General features: G+C 45.5%; 1 protein-coding gene across 1 annotated transcript in view; it reads right to left on the reverse strand.

Annotated features, from left to right (window-relative positions):
- Positions 1 to 21,387, reverse strand: part of LOC311358852 (syntaxin-binding protein 5-like) — a gene marked incomplete at its 5' end in the record, with an annotated part of 159,695 nt that overhangs the window by 22,201 nt on the left and 116,107 nt on the right. The window contains 11 exons of the mRNA XM_084478955.1: positions 5,327 to 5,392; positions 10,130 to 10,281; positions 12,173 to 12,298; positions 12,620 to 12,780; positions 13,269 to 13,483; positions 13,967 to 14,007; positions 14,697 to 14,764; positions 15,171 to 15,318; positions 17,147 to 17,219; positions 18,321 to 18,478; positions 19,178 to 19,200. Of these exons, the coding sequence (XP_084335081.1) occupies positions 5,327 to 5,392; positions 10,130 to 10,281; positions 12,173 to 12,298; positions 12,620 to 12,780; positions 13,269 to 13,483; positions 13,967 to 14,007; positions 14,697 to 14,764; positions 15,171 to 15,318; positions 17,147 to 17,219; positions 18,321 to 18,478; positions 19,178 to 19,200 (1,231 nt within the window). The remainder of the gene's footprint in view (positions 1 to 5,326; positions 5,393 to 10,129; positions 10,282 to 12,172; positions 12,299 to 12,619; positions 12,781 to 13,268; positions 13,484 to 13,966; positions 14,008 to 14,696; positions 14,765 to 15,170; positions 15,319 to 17,146; positions 17,220 to 18,320; positions 18,479 to 19,177; positions 19,201 to 21,387) is intronic.

Genomic DNA, 21,387 nt, shown 5'->3' on the forward strand with positions numbered 1-21,387 from the left:
ACACACACACACACACACACACACACACACACACACACACACACACACACACACACACACACACACACACACACACAAACAGGGACACGGACACATGTACACACCTGAGGTGAACTTCTGGCGGAACAAATGCTTGAAAGGCGCGACAACGAGGAAAAGTCAAGGTGAGAGATTTCTTTCATTTTTGGTTTATTGTTGTTTTATGAATGGACATATGCACCCGTTCATGTGGTTGAAACATGGTATCCACGGTAACAGAGGAACACGACAACCACGGGAGCACGGCGCAGACACACTACTCACACCACTGCTACGATAACTACAAGAACCACCACTAATACCACACTAACACACTACCACGTCACAATAACAACTACTTTACTAGACTGACATTGCAAGACTAATTTGAATATAATACATTCAAATGTATTATAGTACAGTAGTATAGTATAGTAGTAAGTCTGGAACCTCTCAGTTCAGTTCAGGGTCCAAGGGGTGTTACCAACGGGCGCAATTGGACAGACCTACAACCAATCAGAGCGACGAACCGCGCGACGCATCAGTGGCAGCCATCTTGTTTTCTTATGTTGATACCTCAGTGGTGCTGCTGTAGGGCGCTCCTCTGTACAGTCATCACTTGTTAGTTAAACCGGTTGTGCTCGAAATCTGACAGGGCGGGAGGACGCATAACTGTATAGTATAACTGCTCCTCTTCCTAGAAGTGTTGGGTTCTGTCGTATCCATTCAACAGCAAAAACGGTAGACGGCATGAAACTGGATGATCGATGCCGGGACACCTGCACTGTACATCGCTAGAGTGTTGGAGTGATTACTTTAAACAACGTGTTAAACACAGAGATTATGTCTAATAGGATCACACCTGAAACAGCCTGCCTTCAGCCCCAGCCTTTAATATAATACGTGTGCTCTCATCTCTCCTCGTTCATCTAACACCACACAGCCTTTTTTTTTTAGAACTAATGGATTTACTATAGAGAAGCTATGCGACTTTGCACAATAGCGCCCTCTCTTGCCAATCGTGGGAACAGAGAGTTTGGTCTAATTGGTCACAAAGAGCAACAAAAAGAACTGTGAAGCAATTAGCAACTATGTCTTCCAGCCATGTAACAGGGATTTAATTTTGATGTGATTTGTTGATAACGAAACAAAAAAGCGCATTGACTATCCAAACCAAATCCGGTACGGGCTGGATTGCTTCGGTTTCAGACTGAACCAAAGCTCCTGGCTACAGCAGAATGGCTGCACCAGGAGCCTGGCAGGTGGTCTCGATTCACTTCCCCCTTGCTCCTATAACCAACAACCACTATACACACCACCCCCCCCCCCTCCCCCCCACACACACACACCACCACCCCCCTCCCGCCCCATATCAGTTCTAAAATGATCCTGGCCGGGTCAGCGCGTCTGGACCTGGCAGAGAGTGAACAAAAAGTCAAGGCAAAGAAGCAGAAAGAGAAGGATGACGGAGGTAGAGGAGGAGGCCCTTCAGTGGGCGGAGAAGGGGCCAATTATCAGGCCCTGCTAACGGACTGGAGGGGCCGCCTCTCAGCATAGGGGTTACCGGCTCACGGGGGTGACTCAAGAAGATGGCCACCACTGCCTAACAAGCTGTCTGAGACAGAGGCGGTATATTTGGCAGTGTCTAATGGTCCAGGTGACGGGTGGAAAATGACAATAAGAAGGAAGAGGGGGGGAGCCTTGGTCTGCCTGTGTCAGATGGAGACGAGCCAAACTCCTCACCTAGCTGAGCCACGGAGGCTGGGTTGAAGTGAAGCCCACAGGCCACATAAAGAACAAGGAGTCGAGCTTCATTACCTGAGAACTTCCTCTTAATGGCTACTGTAAAGTACGTCCCCCTGGGCTGGACCAAAGACGTGTTCAAGGCTGGGTGAATGGGATGAATGAGTAATGAACTTCAATGAAGAATAGGTCAAATGTCAACGTTGTGTTTGAATGCTGGGCTGGATGTTGATTACCGCAAGATATAATTAGGGCTGTGAATACTACATTTTTTTAAATTCAATTTCCCCCCAAAAAAATCCAGAGAGATTGTTGTACTGTCGACCAGACTTTATGAGGTCAATTAATAATAAATACACTAATAAATACATGATATTAATACATTAATATGTTAGTTAATTAATAAATAATCACAAAAATACCAAATAAAATAAATAAATGAATATAAATTCCAGTAACCTTGCTTGGACAATTTCCAGAAGTCTGAAAGTTGTGAAAAATCTGAAAGCTGTGAAAATCCATGATAGATGGACGAGGCAGGACTTCACACACGACCGTGGAGAACATTCTCTAGCCTCCACTCAGTGAGCGTAGATGGGTTTATAATTCTGCACAGCCTGCTGGAGGAAGGTCCGACAACACACAGATTGATTCTGGCTTAACTGCAAAAAGGGGGATTTTGATCAAAAAGCCTGTCCCTCTCCACTAAGGTGCTGGCAGATTCTACACGTCAATACTAACCGGTCCAAGGCTGAGAGAACTCATTGCTAGGAGAATGTGAGGACTATCAGAAATGCCCTAAAACATGGGTTTTCAAACTTTGAGTGTGAGTGGACCACTTTTTATAATCAAGAATTTTCATGGACCACCTTATAATATACATAATAAAATATGTCTACACACAGTCCTACCTGAATTACCCGCAACTCTTAATAGGCATATATTAGCACTAAAAGTAACAAAGCATCAGTATAACAGGCTTGTTAAAAGAACGTTTACTGTACACAACGGCTGCCACATATTTAATGTATTTATTTAAAGCGCCCGAGGGCGTAATCAGGTTCATTTGAATACCAGGCTTATATCCATAGCAATGATAATGGAGTATAAATATGTACAGTAATCACAAACAAACTGAACTGAACTGAACTGGATAAAGTCAAATATCAAATCTTCTCAAAGTCCTCTACGAACAGGCTGGGAGTTTGTCCAAGTAACATATGCAAAACATTTCAGAAAAGGGAGATCAAGAAACTTACTGGAAATTAAAATAATAATAGGCCTTATTTCTTCCATTTATAATTTAAAACAAATCCTTTCAGATATACACTGCCTATATATAAAGGCTATGCATGTGATCACAAAATTTGCTTAAAAAATTTTTTTTTTTACTTTTCCACGGACCACCTGCAGTACCGTCACGGACCACTGGTGGTCCGCGGACCACAGTTTGAAAATCACTTTCCTAGAACTACCAAACCCAACCACAGATAGGAGGATTCCGATGGGCCCTTCTGGGATCAGAAATCCCCTAGAACGACCAAACCCAACAACCGATTTTGATCAGCCCTTCTCAGTCAGCAATGTCCTAGAATTACCATACCCAACAACAGATAGGTGGATTCTGATGGGGCCTTCTGCGATCAGCAAATGTTCTCAAATGAACAAATGGCCATGAGCAACTGTCACTACTCTGGTGCACGAATTGTTTAATACACGTAAATATTGTTCAAATGTTGAAAATTGGTTCCTGTTTGACGTGAGACTGCACCAACACACTTAGCAGCAACACAGTACAGACATCTACAACACAAACATGCAGCACACTATCTGGGGAATATCTGGGTGTATTTTCTGGGAAATAACTCATATTGAGTTAATACCATCATATTTACTTTTTTCGAGAACACAGCAATTCCGGGGGGGAATTGCATCACACACACGCACACAAACAGATGCTGTCAGACACATCTATTCATAGTCTCTGACGTGTTGACTGACATCCAGTTACCTGTCAATCACCTCCAGCGTCCACATAATCATCATCGTCATCAACATAAACAACAACATCAACAACCACATTAGGAAGAAGGCAGGCACTATACAATTCCCACTGCTCTCTCCCGCTTCCCAACACACACACCTGCTACACACAGGCGTGGCCCATTTAATTACACAGCCTGCAGCAACCTCTGCAAGCCCACCAGCTGCCTCCCTCCCTCCCCTCCCCCCTAGCCCTGCCTCTTGTGTATCCATCATGCTGTGATCCCCAACAACCACCTCCCTCTGCTCCTTCTGTGGCACAATAACATTCAAATATAACAAAGGCTTCCATGTAGGTCCAGGGAAGTCTGTATGGTCAGCGTGTGTGTGTGTGTGTGTGTGTGTGTGTGTGTGTGTGTGTGTGTGTGTGTGTGTGTGTGTGTGTGTGTGTGTGTGTGAGTGAGAGAGACGCACAAGGTGAGGTACAGATCTAGAGACAGACAGACATGGAGAGTCAAACAGAGAGAGAGAGAGATACAGACAGATAGACACACAGACAGAGAGAGAAATAGAGAGATGGAGATAGAGATTGATAGACACACAGACAGACAGAGAGCTAGAAAGATAGAAATACACACCCAAACACACAAAACCAAAATAAATAACAACAGTAAATTGTCCTTCAAGGCGTCGCGAACACTCAAGGCGCACACACAGAGACACAAACACACAGCACACCCACACGCGTAGATTAGCGGAGAGTACACAGGCAATCGATGCCGTGCTCAGATGCATCAGAGGTGCTACAGCGTTACAACCCTGTAGACTAGAGAGAGAGAGAGAGAGAGAGAGAGAGAGAGAGAGAGAGAGAGAGAGAGAGAGACATAAAGAGACAGACAGACAGACAGACAGAGAGAGCGAGAGCGAGAGAGAGAGAGAGGCTCTTCAGTGGCAGCAGAGCCATCGCTGCGGGCGTCGCCCCATGCGGAGTAGGGAGCATGCAACATGTTTGTGTTGCTGGGTCAACGCGGAGGCAGGACAAACATGGTAACAGTGACACTAGTAGTCGCAAAGAAGGCCGTTAGGAAAACCCTAAAGAAATAAACAGGAACTGTTGATATCAACAACCAGAAACAACCAGAAATAAGTCAGTAGTCATTGCCTACATTCCACGCAGAGGTGAAAGATTACACCCTTGGAAACCTGCCACTCCACTGACAAGCGCTGACAAATTACAACTGCAAGGTTGGGTCTCATGTGGCGTCTAACACACCTCTGTAACCTTTAATGCAGTGGGTCGTACTGCATTACCACACTGAGGCACGCAGGCTCTGTTCAAAACATGGGGAAAAGCTTGGTTAATGATGACAAGTCATAAGGACATGGCACGCTTATGGTTCTGTGTGTGTCAGTGTGTATGTGTAAGGTTGAGCGTGTGTGTAAGAGAGAGCGAAAGAGAGAGAAAGAGAGTGCGAGGGGGAGAGAGTGTGTGAGTGTGTGTGTGTGCGTGCATGTGTGTCTGTGTGTGAATGCACGTGTCGTTCTAAAGGTCGCCTGTGCAAGGGGTGTGCCGGTGCAATACCTGAGGTGGGTGACTTGCTCCGCTCCATGTCCATAGACTGCTGGTTGTCAGACAACTCTGTGAGACCTGTCGTAACCACGGCAACCAGGGTCGGCAAGGGGGGGTGGGAGTGCAGAGTGGGTTCGGAGGGGTCGGAGAGGAAATTGAAACGGAAACAGTCAATTAGGTGGGATTCAGTTTGGAGAGGAGCAGACACGACAGGGGTCGGCCGGGCGACCCGCCGAAGCCCTCCCGTACATCAGCGCTGGTCGGGGGGGAGACCGTTTGAGAGCCAGAACTCGTGTTTAATCACTTACCCGAAAAAAAAAAAAAAAAAAGCCAACTTTTTGGTTCCCCCATAAATGTGAGGGAGATGAGACAGGGTTTCAGGCAATTATTTTATTCGGTCCCCCACCCGCTCAGCCTGGCGCGGCTGAAAGATAGAAATAGAGCCTGTGATGGGACCTGCCCTGCTCGGCTTTAAATGTGACTCTTATACTGCCCTTGGCATGTATTAAACATGCCTGGGACATCTCTGCGTGCAGGGCAAGCCCCATACTGAAGGGCACACAGTACAGTGCAATTCACCCGCTCTGAAGCAGGCAGCAGATGACAGGAACACACTCAGCGCCAGTCCTCTCTGCTTGCCCCAGGGCTGACGTTGTTAATGACCTTGTTACGTTTCCACAGACCAATATGCTTTATTTACCCAATCCATATAATCTCATTATTTATTATTAAGGGCTTATAATTGTTAACATTGCCTTTCAGTTTGAGAACAAAACTTTTATAGATTCAGATTTAAGCAAAAGGCTTGTGGGCACATCACCATTTGTCTGAATAATAAAGGGATATAATAGATATCTCTTGTTGTGACAGAGTTGAAGAAGTGGAATCTCTGCAAGAGGATGATCTGACGGTCATAAGTGGAAAACTGTGCTGCGAGTGAAAATACTGCGGGAAGACCCGTTCAGAAAGACTCTCGTGCACATACAGTAGAGGCTGTGACTCCTGTGACTCCTGTGACTCCTGTGACACGCCACTTTTTTTCCTCCCACTTCCAATTATCTCCGTAGTTTATCCTCTTACCCGCTTCCATGGCAACCCTGTCACCTCTGACCCCCTCCCGTCCCCGCCCCCATCCCCGGCCCCTATCCTACTCACACACCAACACACCAACACGACAACCAAACAACAACAACAAACTTACTCTGGTACGAAGTACGGATCCTTTTCTTTGAATCTGAATAAAAGCTAGACAGACCACGCATGCAAAAGTCTGTCAGCAGGCAGTCAGGCAGGCAGGCAGGCAGGCCCCCCATGCCCCAGCAACACCACCAGCCAACAGAACGGGGCGGGGGGGTAGGGGTACGGGAGAGGGATGGGTGGGGAATAGGGGTTGGGTGTTGTAGTATGTGTTGTATGAATGGGGGAGTCGGAGGAGGGGGGGGAAAGAGTGTAGGGGTGTAGGAGAGGAGGGGGGGGAGAGAGAGAGAAAAACACAGGCTTAGAAAGGAAATAAACAATAAAGGAAGTGAGAGCCAGGCGGATGCTAACCACCACCGGTGTCAGATCAGGAGGCTGGGGGTGGGAGGGGTTAGAGAGAGGAGGTGCACGCACTGGAAACACCCAGCATTGAAGATGGGCAGGACCCACTCCCCCCCCAAACCTCCCATCTACTTATTACCATGGGCACACACACACACACACACACACACACACACACACACACACACACACACACACACACACACACACACACACACACACACACACACACACACACACACACACACACACACACACACACAGGGAATTTGACAGAAAAATGTTTTATCCAACATAATATATTAAATTAAAAGTATATCTAGCCTAATAGCAGCAGTAAATAATAATGATATTATATATATATATTTTATTTTATACAGTTTTGTAAATTATAAATTGATCAATCTGTACTTAAAATGGATTTGAATGTCAACAGGGAAAAAACCAACACGGAGGATACAGTGATAAGTGAGAATATGATGGCGTGAACAAGTCTTGATGATCCAGTGGCGTATGAAACCACCTGTGCCCAAGGACAGCGTGGACAACAAAAGAGGCTAGAGGCCACTAAGCATGACAAACAAAATCCTGGTCCACTCATCGATTGATTCCCCTGACGCCAGCCGGAGGCATAGAGAGGCTGAGGACGTGTTGGGAGAAGGGAGAGCTAGGGCACAAAGGGGCAGCAGCAGTCAATACAGGCACTTACGCAACACCCAGAGTGAAAAGAACCAACCTGCCTCCAACCCTGAATCCTTTTCTTTGCGTAATAATTTTTTTCTTTTCATTTTTTTTTACAAAGGGATGATTGTACTTCAAGGCTAGGACAGATACGTGCTGCTGGGAGTTGTGTAATGCACCATAATCAACTATTTTATCTCTCAACTTTTCAACTTTTGAAGAGGATTATATAATAAAAAAATTGATGTATGTAAGTATTTTGTCGAACTGCAGTGTGTGTGTGTGTGCGCGTGTGTCTTTGATAGTGTGTGTGTGCAGAACACATCTTGCACCCGGCGCAATTGACTTTCTACACCGACGCATGTGTTGTTGCTAGTTTGCACCCGGCACAAAGCTGATTTTGCGCAGTTGTTGTTGCTATTTTGATGTGCCATGGCAGGTCGGAACTACAACATAGCCTACGCTTACACACACGTAGGCTATACACAGCACAAACATGCAAAATATTAACCTGATTTTAAAATTATGATGTCAAAGATTATTCATACGTGTGAAACTTCATAGAAATAGCGTGTGGATTGTGGAAACATTTTTTTCAATAGGGCTGCATGAATGAACATGAATGAAGTATAGTAGGCTATGGCATGCATTAAAATAATAATAATAACAATATTCAAGCAAAGTATATTCCAGGCTTCCAAAACAAAATCTAATTTTAGGGTAAATGGTTGGTTAAATGATTTGGGAAAGAACAGCTGATACAGTGGTAAGTTGTACTTTTAAATCAATGCATCTGCAAACACCGTACAGCAAATGTTCTTGACACAGACATCGTGTACAAGCCCATTACTTTTAGGATTGATGAGTATTTGATCGTGAGAAAACATAGTTTTACCGCGAGTGAGTGTTTAAAAGAATTAATGAATGCGGGTGATGCTTGGTGCGTGTGTGTGTGCGCACCCATCTGTTTAAACACACGCAAACTAAACACGTAACACATAATACAGTCCATGGCGATGTATATTAAGGGGGGGACACATGCATATTATGAACACAAGTCGATAACGATAATGTATACAATACTGGTAACAAACAATGTTTGTTAATGTATTGCCGCATATCATTAGTAGATAGATAGTAGTAATAGACCCACAGTTGCAGCCATCGAGGACTGCGTCCGCATATCATATATGTTTTAAGTTGTCTTTGCCGCAATTTACATGACGAATCAGTGTTTCTGAAGTTAAGAAAATGCTATTCCATGTGTGAATTATGCCTATTATTTGGCCATAAACTGAGCCATTTGAAGTTTGAAATTCATGTGGTTATGCATCTGTCTCAGCGGAGACTGCAAACGCGCTGTCAAAATATCAACTCGCCAAGTCAAATGTGTTGGGTCTTAAAGGGGATGGCAGGTGGAACTCTCATTGGTTTATTGCACGTTACGTCCAAAACACACCTACAGGTTTCAGCCCAACCCATTTTAGATTTGCGCCGGGCGCAAAGCTCATTTATCTCGACATCATAATAGCAACAGCGCCGTAGAACTGCCCAATGTACTTTGACTTTGTGCCTTCATGTCTGCGTTTGAGACAGTCTAACTAGGGCCCTAACTGTGTGTGTGTGCCTGTATGTGTTTTAATTGTGTGTGTGTGTGTGCAGAACACAGTATCTGTGTGTGTACCTGTGTGTGTGTATATATATGTGTGTGTGTAGAACACAGTATCTGTGTGTATCTGTGTGTGTGTGTGTGTGTGTGCGCATGTGTGATTGCATGTGTGTGCAGTACATTGTATCTGTGTGTGTGTGTGTGCATGTGTGATTGCATGTGTGTGCAGTACATTGTATCTGTGTGTGTGTGCATGTGTGATTGCATGTGTGTGCAGAACACAGTATCTGTGTGTGTGTGTGTGTGTGTGTGTGTGTGTGTGTGATTGCATGTGGGTGCAGAACCCAGTACCCCACAGAGTTGTGTACCTGCTCATGTTCAAGAATGACATATCCCTAGGTAAACATGAACAAAAGCGGTAAACGTGTGTAGATGGGTGTTTTTTTGCGAGCACACAGAAAGAAACACCTTCTCAGACAGGATGATCTGGTCCCAAAGCCCAACTGGAGGAACATGAAAGGCAGGGGGGGAGAGGAGGAGTGGTAGCGGTGGAGGTAGGAGGAGGGACAGGAGAGGGTTTCATGGGCAGTGAGGATTCAAGATGAAAATAACCAGAAATAAACAAACCAACACATGCATCATGATGCCACTGTGGAACCACAGACTGCCCGCTGCATGCACCGCTTGTCAGGTCCAGGTCCCAGTCCAGGCCGTGCACTGCGATGGATCGGACATGTGTGTGTGTGTGTGTGTGTGTGCGTGTGAATGTCATATCAGTAGGACAGAGAGAGAGAGGCATAGAGCAGAGAGGAATACAAGTGAAGATGGAAGGAGAAAGACAGAGGAGTACGTTGACACTGCCTCGCGATGGGGTGGAATGTGTGTGTGTGTGTGTGTGTGTATGTGTGTATGTGTGTATGTGTGTATGTGTGTGTGTGTGTGTGTGTGTGTGTGTGTGTGTGTGTGCATGCAGTGGGTCGCCCTACCCGAGGTGGACTGCCTGTTCTTGCGGGGGGAGCGGGTGAGGCGCTGGTAGGGGTCTGCGGCGCCGTAGATGTCCAGGGTGGACATGCACAGCAGGACCGTCTTCTGCAGGTAGTCTACCACCGCCAGGCCATTACTGTTCCCAAACGCCAGCCTGGAGGAGCACACGCACACACAAACACACACACACACACACACACACACACACACACACACACACACACACACATACACACATGCCCGTGAGGGCACACACACACATATACACAAAGAAACACACATACACACAAACACATGCTCGTGAGCACACACACACAGCACGCACAAGCACACACACCCACACACACACACACACACACAAAGACACAGATACATGTGTGCACGCACACACACACATACACACACACATACACACACACACACACACACACGTTAAAGACCGATGATTGCCTGTCTTCATGTAAATACACAAGTATGTGACTGTTGGTGTGTTTGTGTGTGTGTGCATGCGTGTGTGTGTGTGTGATTCGGATTGGAGGCGTAAGGTGCCAGACCAAAGAAAAAAACCCTCGGCACCCCAGTCCTGCTGTGAGCAGCTTTGCAGGATTGAGTCCAATGACCTTCCAGCCTTCTGCCACGCAGGGCGGCTCAAAGGAGAGCCGGAGGACGCTATCGGCTTTGCCAAGCGAGCTACCTTTCATAGCGCCACTCACTTAAAAATAGACAGGGCAGCGACATTTAGCAGGATGCTAATACACAGCTGTGTGCGCAAACAAGGCAGGGCTTGAAGAATGTAAAAGTTTGTCACTTATCTGATTTTTGCCCCAGAATAATAGAATCCGTTGACATATAACGGGACTGACCATGGACGAATGTTCTCGCCCATCGCATCTGAACTGCATTTACTGCTTAGCTAATGTGCTAATATGATATTCATCCCCTCAAAAATGATTTTCAAATATATAATTGTAAATAATTGTAATATAAGTGTTCTATACATAGTATATGTTGCACCTATATGTTTACACATATTTATATATATGAACAAATTTATATATAAAATTACTCTAACCTCAATTGCTAGCAATTATCTTTCTGTCAGTACATGTATTCATCCAAAGCTGCCCCGTGAGACAGCCGGACAAAAGCAGCCCAATATAGACCTTAAATAAGCTCGGAGATAAAAGCCCATTTATGATGGGCTTTTAAAAGCCCATTTATGATGAAATAAAATATGTCTATTTGAAGAACAGCAATAGTCCACGGTTGAGCAGCCGAGCCGAGTCGCCCTGATTGGGTAAAGAGAAAGCAACAGCTCTTCCTTAATATATGTGGGCAGGAGTTGTTTGGACAGCACAGAACTCCTTGACCTGGCTCGACAATTCAATGTGTGAAATAAGGTTTTGTGTTGTGCTGTGGTGGTAATGTTGTTTACTCTTGATCTTTGGTTGTAAATTATTGTATGCTGCTGCTGTCTTGGCCAGGTCTTGCTTATAATAGCGAGTTAAATCCCAATGAGACCAACCTGGTTAAATAAAAGTTCTGAATAATAAATAAGAAGCATAAGGCGAGGTCATATGTGTGGGTGGATGGTGGGTGGATGATTGGATTACACCCTAAGGTATAGGTGCTGTAGGTAAGATTCAAGAGTTGTAAAGAGAGAGAGTTTAACATATTAGAAGTGAGCCAGATGTTGTAACTAAACAACCAAAAAAAATCTCCTTCTCTGCTCCCTCCCTCCCTATGTTTCTCCGCCATTGAGAAGTCTTGCATTCGTTCACCTGTGATTTACAGTCAATATGGATTCCCCAAACCAATATGGGCATAGATTCCCTGATTCCCTGATTTGTGTACCGGAATACAATACCATAAATTGGCTCATACAGAGGCAGGCATGCAGTGAAATTTAAACAGGTATTCTCTAGGGGCACATCTCACTGATGGATGGCTCTGTAATTTCTAACAAATAACACTCAAACAATAGCTCTTAAATTTTACCTACAGCAGCTTTAATGTGACAGAGAGAGTGGAGGAGTATGACTTACAGGCCGTAAGCAGAGTTGATATCCAGACTGGTAATCTGCCCGGGAGGCTCCCCATCCACCCAGAGTAGCTGGACCACCAGCTCAGCCTGGTACCCTGGGGGCACCCGTACCGGACGCTCCTTCACCCTGAGAGAGAGAGAGAGAGAGATGGGTGCTCACACAGGAGCACAACACAATGGTGTCAGCACACTGAAACCACATACCACAAAGTACTCGATATCTATTTAGAAATGTATTGACGGTACCTACAATGAGGTTGTTAACTGTGAAAGCGAATACAATCTAATTTATGCTAAGCTGGAAAGGTTCCAGATCATCCATCAAATAGTTATATTATTCTGCAAAGTGACACTCTTGAAGAGAGATCCAAAAACCTACAGCGCTACATCCTACCAAGTGACAAAGTAAAGGAGTGAGGGACAAGGCGTGGAAGTAGAAGTTCTTTACTTCAGGCAGGGGATGCTGTCCTTGACCCCCTCGACAGCTCCGCTGCCTGGGCTGGCCGGGACAGTTGAGTGGGAGCCGGGTTCAGGGAAACAAGGGTGGTTCTCCGTCTCCGATGGAGACAGGACCTCCTCCGTGTCGCACTGCAGACGCACCTCCAAGGACTGGGATGGAGGGGATATGAGCCAAAGACAGATGGTGAATGTGGTGTTTGAGTCACAGCGGTACATAGAATGGGGAAAGAACGATGGAGTGGTGATGGGAAGTGTGATCGAGTCCCGGCCAAAAAAAGGTCCTGGGTCTTGAACTGAAATGACTGCAGGCTACCGTGAGCAAGAGGCCTCACCCAGACAGGCTTGTAAACATGAACCTCAACAAAAAAGATAAAAGATAAATATCGGCATCGCAAATAGTATGAAGACTATTCAAACCTAGCGAGTGTCTGTGTTGAAACACGCGCCAAATTACTGTTTTGGGATTTTAATGTCCAAAATAGAAGACCGATACGAAAGGGAAACAGAAAGTACAGCCCGGTACATTCACACTCTGCATGTTTTGCTCTGTTACACAAAATATTATATTTCGTTTTTTTTGGGTCAAGCTCCAAACACGAGGCAACATCAGAACTCTGAGTAGTCTGGGCTCCACTCACCACTATGGGCGTGTTGGCTTCGTACTTGCTGAAGCGGTACAGGATGATGTGGGCGGAGATGCCCACCACGCAGAAGACACGGCTTTGGGGACACCAGCTGACCATCTGCACGGCGTAGGGGTCCTCCTCCACCAGGTCGCCCCCCCGCACCTCCCCGGGCTTGGGCTTCTCAAACACCTTGGAGGTCTTCAGCTTGTAGAGCATCTGAAGAGTGACTGCGGGGCAGGAAGGAGGAAGAGCCATACTCTGACGTGTGTGTTTCGACTGGGCTGTGTGCGAACAAGCTTACAGTCCATACGCTTACAGGGTTATTTCACAGCGTTTGAGATTATGACACATCGGAGTGGCTCGCCGGGACGGCTGTTTGCATACCATAAGCCTCTCTCCTTCTGGGTCCCGGCTTAACTTAATTTGGAGCCAAATCAGACGTTCTGAGACGTTCCGCCGTCACATAATTATGTGTGTGAAGCAAACCAAAGCCGATGCCGCCAGGTTGGCTCAGCGTCAACATGCCGATTAAAGACACACAGGTGTCGACTTTTGGTGATAAAATATGAATGAATCGCTGTTAACGTTGGAACTGGCCCCAAGGATCCCGAAGGAGAGTGTCCCCGTGCCACCAGACTGTTCTTTAGTAATTGCCAATTAGGAAAGTGTCTGTGTGTACAGCAGACAGGATGAAACTACGGTAGACCTACTTGCAGACGCATCCCAAAACTTTATCGACCCATCAGCATGTCTGAGAGAGAGAGAGAGAGAGAGAGAGAGAGAGAGAGAGAGAAATGTTTATTTTAAAATAAGCTTTTAATTTGAATTTGTTTTGTAGAAACAGGCAAGGTCATTTGATTTGCCATCCCATAATGAACGCACTTGGCAAAGAAAAGCAACGTTAAAAGATAAGTTGACTGTATTTTAACAGTAAGTTCAACTAATGAAGAACATCACACAGCACACTGGTAAACTACAAGTAAACTTCCTTAAGGAGTTGAAGACTCAAGCCACAAGTCAGAAGAAAGGAGAGTTAAAACCTAAACATTCTTATTATTCATGAATTGCCGAATGCACCTTACTCAAGAAAGAAAGTTCAAATTCAATATTTGGCTCGCTAGTTCAATTATGGCTTATTGTTTGCCTAGGATTTGGCAGTGCCTGAAATACAAATACAACATTCGCTCACAGATCTTCTTTGCTCAGACAGTGCTTAAGTCAGTGCCAATTGTGATGTGACAAATGGTTCTCACTCAGACTGGCAAATACATTATTTTTCCAAAACAAAATCCAACAAAAGACAAATTTGGACAAAGTAGGTTTCCCATAATTTACACTACACCAGACTGCATAATCCATGCCTGAACATACAAAAACAAATCCATAACAAAACCTTATGCTTATCTATAGCTTACCATGCCATGTCTATAGTGAACTCACCCTGTGATGATTATCTCTGGGTACGTCTGAGAGCCAACGTTCCAGGTTCCTCCAGTGATTGGCCACTCCTGGTGGTGTCACAGACAGAATTTCTCTGATTGTCGCACATAGTCCAAGGCGCACGCACTCAACCATCCAGTTGGCTTGAATACGCCGCAGCATTGGATGATGTGATTAGATGAGCACAGAGTATCCATTGTATTTAGGAAAATACAGATTGGGATCGGACGCCGTTGTCAATAGCCTCGGTCGGCTGTTATTCTCCCCGAGGACAATGAACCGTGATTACACCCAAACCCATAAACCCTCTGGCTGTTCTGACACTAATCAAGTAGCTACAGCGCTATGCCAAGTAGCGATACCACTGACCACCGAAAAATACACCTAAGCCTGTTTTCATAAATCAAAAGCTGGGGTAATCCTTCAAACTTTTGCACCGGACGAAGAAAGAGGTCTCGGTGGGCCTTTGCTTACCTTCTGGCTGAAGCCTGTCTTTTTGTGTTTGGCGCCTATGGAGTACAGGATGGGAATGATATCTGGAGGACAGTCAGCAAAATAGGCCGTACAGGTGACCGGAGACTCATGGATGTCCATGGGGTATGGGTTCTCAAAGATGGGGAAGCTGAAACAGAGCAAGAGAAAGAGAAATACAAAAATAGTGAGATATATAGAGTAAGAGGGCGGCATGTGGCTCAGGGTTGGTAACCGGAAGGTTGCTAGTTCGATCCCCTAGCTCCTCCTAGCTGAGTGTCGAGGTGTCCCTGAGAAAAGAAAACTCTTAACCGCTCCCGATGGTTGACAACGCCGTCGGTGTGTGAATGTGTGCATGAATGTGTGAATGTTAGGCCATATTGTAAAGTGCTTTGACTGGCCTCTGGTTGGAAAAGCGCTGTATAAATGCAGTCCATTTGCCATTTTAGAGAGAGAATTTAGTTAATATTAATACCTAAAAGGCACAAACGCCAAAAGCTCAGGTTAACTTCAAAAGTAAGCCAGAAAACCAGGACACAGGAGGTACTTTTTTCTATTGTCCAATGGAGGGATATTGGAGTGAACATTGCATCGTTGCAATGGGAGTTTGTGTATACGCAGACGACCCTGTAACCTGTAAATGTGTCATGGAAGTATACTGGAGAATGGGGCAGGATAACATTTGGCACCCGAGTAGGACACTTTCCAAATCGATCTCTCATCGTGACTCACACACATTTGGAGAAAGTTTTGAACACCTACACACCTGTATTCGAGAAAAAAAAAGGTTTTCCAGGCCAACTGTTGACGTCAGTGGCCTGCACGGAGCCAAAGAGAAGATGATTGCCTCAAGAAGAATACCTGCGTATGGATAAGACCTCAAATACCCCCAAAAAAACAAGTAGAACGAAGGGCAGAAAAGGATTTAAAGGCTAATTCGCTGATAAATCATAAATAAGAATGGTGCAGACAGGCTATTTACCAAGGAAGGCAAAGACACACGTGACCTTTTCATCCGTCTTCATTCAGGTGTTACTTACATCTACAGGGATTTGGAGCTGAATGTGGCTGTGGCCCTGTTTACCACCGCCCCAGGCCATAAGTGTTTTGGTGTGAGAACAACACCTTCTTCACGTCAAGTCTACTAGTCAATTAATGAATGGCCTGCTCTACCCTTATTCAAGTTAATTCATCAAACCACAGGGCCAGCCTCAAGTGTTTCTGATTGGCTTAAATGAATGCACTTGGCGGAACCAATTGAAGCACATGGCCCTAAATTTGAGCCAATCACCGACCACATTACAGACCAACAGCCTATGGGCCAGCAGCACAGATGGCATTGCCCGAGAGGATGAAATTGAGGACAACCCAGTCCAACCTGGTGTTAACAATGCAACATGTTGAAAACATATTGTACCCCGCGCCATACCCCTCTCCAGTCTTTCCCTAGTGACCTAACCGAATGGACAGAGGTATCATCGTACAAAAAACACATCTGCCACTCATAACGCTAATTACGGATCTGTTAGGTCTACATGGTCCCTGGTCAATGTGTGATGCCTTCACTTGTTCAGTCCTCTACCTGTGCCCTGGTAAGTAAAAAGAGCAGACCCTTAATTACTGTAATGAGCAATACCTGTGTTTGTCCTGTGATGAAGCCTCAGTGAAAAGGCTCTATGGCTTTGGCTCTGTTTGGAGGCATCAGACTGTGGCCAAAATAATGGCCAATATATCGGACTCTGATGGCCTCTGTGACACCGTGCCATAGAAGCCAGCGGATTATTCACCTCTCCTTCTCACCCTGCTGCCAAATGAGCCAGGGAGCCTGCATGTGTGTGTGTGTGTGTGTGTGTGTGTGTGTGTGTGTGTGTGTGTGTGTGTGTGTGTGTGTGTGTGTGTGTGTGTGTGTGTGTGTGTGTGTGTGCGTGCATGCATGCGTGCGTGCGTGCGTGCGTGCGTGTGTGTGCACCTGCACATACTTGCTCTGTGTTAGGTCTACCACGATGAAATCCTTCTCCAGAAGCACAACGACTGCATATGGCTCCTGGACCTCTGTAAGAAATCACATTAAATAGTGAGAGTGAGAGAGAGCAAGAGTGAGAGAGTGAGAAAGTCAAAGAGAGAGAGAGGGGGAGAGAGAATCAGAGAGTGTGAGAGAGTCAGGCCCTACCACTTTGCGGATTGCCCCTTGGAACAGAGTTACAAGGGGTAGCAGTTGAAATCTTCCCCTGTGAAATGGCGAGCCTTAAAGACCCTGGAACGTCAGAAGTACTCATCAGTGGCGCTTGCGTAGACACACGCCAAGCTTGTCGCCGGACATTTAAAATCTAACAATGGCGTCTTCAGCTGTGGGTATTTCTGTTGCGTGGGCTATAGGCATCCATTGTGGTTGTCAGCAGCTAAACAGAAAATTGCCTTCCTACTGTGGCAATAGTGGTGCTATCACAACTGGGTCAGGAGTTGATGGAGTGAAGAAGATTTAGTTTCAGCCCATAGTTGTGTTTTAGGATTTCAATTGGTGCAGTGAATCTATGTACTGTATGTGTACACTTTGTGGATACACAGTGGATTTACAGTGACTATAGACTAAATATAGATTGAAAACATAGATGGCTTAATATTATGTTATAACTGGACATTTATCTTTAGAATACGTCCACTTTCTGTACAGGATAACAAATTATGGGTTTCTTCTTATTGTCACTGGGAATCGACTATTATGACTCACAATGAAAAATGAATGGATCTAAATTTGTGCGTATTTAAGCTTGTGTGTGAGAGAGAGAGAGAGAGAGAGAGAGAGAGAGAGAGAGAGAGAGAGAGAGAGAGAGAGAGAGAGAGATACATGGAGACATAGCGAGAGACAGAGGGAGATAAGGAGAGTGTGGCATAGACCTCAGAGCTCAGAGCCTATACTCGCTGAGCAGAGTCCGAGTCCCAATTCAGTTCGCCCTCCATCCATTCCTTTCTCTGTTCTCCGTCCATGATAGCATCAGAGCAGACCTTCAGACCCTCATGACGCTCCCTCTGCTACTTTCCGATATCACTCAGTGGGCAGCGGAACCCACGGACCTCCCGAGCGACCGAGAAAGAGCTAATCTCCCCCCACTCAGAGCTCCCCCACGGGGGCTCCGAGCAGCTCTGAGCACGCACCGTTGTTGTAGGGGGTCTCGCAGAGCACCATGAACTCCACGATGGGGTGGTCCATCTCCAGCACGGTGATGGCCTTGCCGTGCATGATGGTCAGTGTGGGCCGGCGGCCCGCCTTGTCGTACGACAGCCCCCCCGAAAAGATGACAAAGGGCTCGCTGCTGGGGTGAGGGGGGGGGGGGGGGGGGGGGGGGGGGAGGGCAGGAGCGGACGGCAGGGGGAGGGGCATAGAGACAGGCAGGGGGAGGGGCATAGAGACAGGGAGAGAAAGAGATTCAGTTTTTAATACCACTTTATTAAGAAAGTCGTTTCCAACTCTCTCAATCTCTCAATGTGCTTACATTTCTTCTGATACCCCAACCCAAACGGTGCAGGTGTTTTTTTATGTGATTCCATGATTGTTTATGACAAAAAGATTGCCTCCAATATCTCATTTGTTTTTTATGATGATATATTTCATAACAGAGCGAGAGAGAGCAAGAGCGAGAGAGAGCAAGAGCGAGAGTGAGCGAGAGAGTGCGAGAGAGAGAAACATAGGGAGAGAAGGAGAGAGAAAGAGACATATCAGGGGTATATACATCCAGGTAGCTTCATCTTAGTTCCAAACAATGTAGATTAGAATCTATTCAATAACGACTTCCCAAAACACCACTCTGAGCTCTCAAGTCTCGTGTGCGGATGGAAGGAGTTAAAATTGCAGCCCTCATACAATCTTTGATCATCATCTCTAGCCAAAGACCTTAATGCGTAATCTGCTCAGAGAGGGCAAGGGCATCTGAGCACGGTATCTTTTCATCTCTTATGCTCCCATTGCTCAAGGGCTCAGCGACGTCTGACTTTTGAAGCTACCTCTCAAATACTCTGTGTACTTCACTGTGTACCTCTGTGTATAAAAGAGTGAAGGGTGAGGTTTTTCTGCCTTCAACATGAACGATTATGTTTGGCATAGGAAAATGATTGCCGACTGTATATTGAAGGCCACTGGGCTTGGAGGAATTGGATGTTATTATGATTATCTGTCTGTGGCATATTGAGGGAGTCGGAGCATGTCACATGTGTCTCGACGATTGTCCTCCTCAAAATTAAGTTCTGTATAGGTTTAGAAAGAGTTGTGCAGCTTCAAAAGGCTTGGTGGTGTATCATAATTTATCAATGTGTCTTGTAGCGGAACACAGTTAAATCCTACGGTTCCAAACCCGAAACGATTTCGGGCTGGATTTCTCAAATTCAAGGCACTTTTCCATTGAATTCAAAATAGGGTTTCTGTGAGTCAGACAAAATGTGGGTTGGAAACATCTCTTCCAATCTTTCCAACTGTTTCATGAGGGGTGCAAGGGGATTATTCCCAACAGCACGCATGGGCCACGAGAAAATGCCGCCGGTAAATCCTGCCAATACGTATTACGCCTCAACCGATCGAGAACATGCGACAAAGAGCACCAATCTCAGCGCTACACCACGGATAATATTTAGTAATAATTCCACTCGGTCTCGTTTAATCTCCGCACAGAGCCGTAGACACCGCATAGCGCGTTATTAAACCAGCAGTTTCTTGTTCCTCACTTTTAAATTGAAAACCTCAAGGCCTCGAAGCAGAGCCACCCCTTCTAGCCCTCTTGGTCTCCATTATGCATGTGCTGGAATAAAAACAAAGAAGGAGCCTCCATCTCAACAGACACCACTCAGAGGAGCTCTAGGGGTCTCTACAGCGGCTGAGTGGACAGGAGGATACATGAGGTATCACCGGCTTGGCTTGGGGATGGGGGGTGTACCCCCAACGTCAGCCCTGCATCGCGTGATCGAGAGCAAAAGGGCTGCTGGGGGGGGACAGCATTGAACCTGAACACGCTGACATCAACAGTCAGTCCCAGTCTACGTCTAGCTGCAGGTGGGGGGCCCGGTGTGAGCAGGGGACTCTCTGAAGGCAGAGGAAAGAATGCTTCTTCTGCTCCACCACAACGACGGAAATCTGTTCGCTATTTGCGACCCCGAATACAGTTGTGGCCGCTGATAGTAGATTTGAGATGGATTTTAGTTTAGTTTAGTTAAGTTGATTTGTTGATTAACTGTGAACAATACTGCAGTTTGGCCAGTTAGCTTGATAGCTCGTCGCCTTGGCAGGAGCACATTAACAAAAACAATGGAATTAACACAGCAGTAAATCACGATTTAAAAACAGCACATTAACAAAAACAATGGAATTAACACAGCAGTAAATCACGATTTAAAAACAGCACATTACATTTTTCAAGAATTAAGCAAATTAGAACAATTAAGAACCACCGCCACCTACGGTAGTTTGAGAATTCTCTCTTCATTCTCCGCTCTAATATTTTTTCCTTTTTTCGTATATTTTTCAAGTTCCTGGTACCCGAGGAGAGGGAGAGCAACTATTATTTTAGCTTTCTAGACGGAGGTACATTAAAATTTCTTTATTCTTAAAACCATTGAACTGAGGCCACATAAAAGATTGCCTTGAAATGTTTTTCTGCTGACAGCGATGAGGGGTTAACCATGTGCTATCGAGGCCCATTAACTTCTACCGTTCAGAGGACTTCTGCAAAATGTAAAAGGTTTGTGATAGTGCAAAACAATACATCAGCCAGAAAAGGTACTTAATATCAAACTCGCTCATTCTTATAACCTGGCAACCACAAAGAGGATTACTGTGATGTCTTTGTGAAGAATGGAGCTCCCGTGAATTGGAGAGACATTTCCGATTCAATCAAATTCCCATTTCATGATGAGGGACTCAGGCTGTGATTTCCTAAAGGGCTAGTTTGATCCAATGCAAGTATTTTGTACCATTTATGTTTCTCAAAATCTTATTGATTTGTTTGAACAGGTACAGAGTACCTGTTCAAACAGAGAACAGAGTACAGAGTACAGAGAGAGTACAGAGAGACAGGTGAGTATAAATAGACAGGTGTGTTTAGAGAGACAGGTGAGTATAGAGTCAGGTTAGCATAAGAGACAGGTGAGTATAAAGAGACAGGTGAGTATAGAGACAGATGAGTATAGAGAGACAGATGAGTATACCCACAAGTTGTGTTTATCAAATGCTGTGATC

Source organism: Micromesistius poutassou, assembly GCF_964030765.1.
Source record: "Micromesistius poutassou genome assembly, chromosome: 14".
In the NCBI taxonomy this organism is placed as follows: domain Eukaryota; kingdom Metazoa; phylum Chordata; class Actinopteri; order Gadiformes; family Gadidae; genus Micromesistius; species Micromesistius poutassou.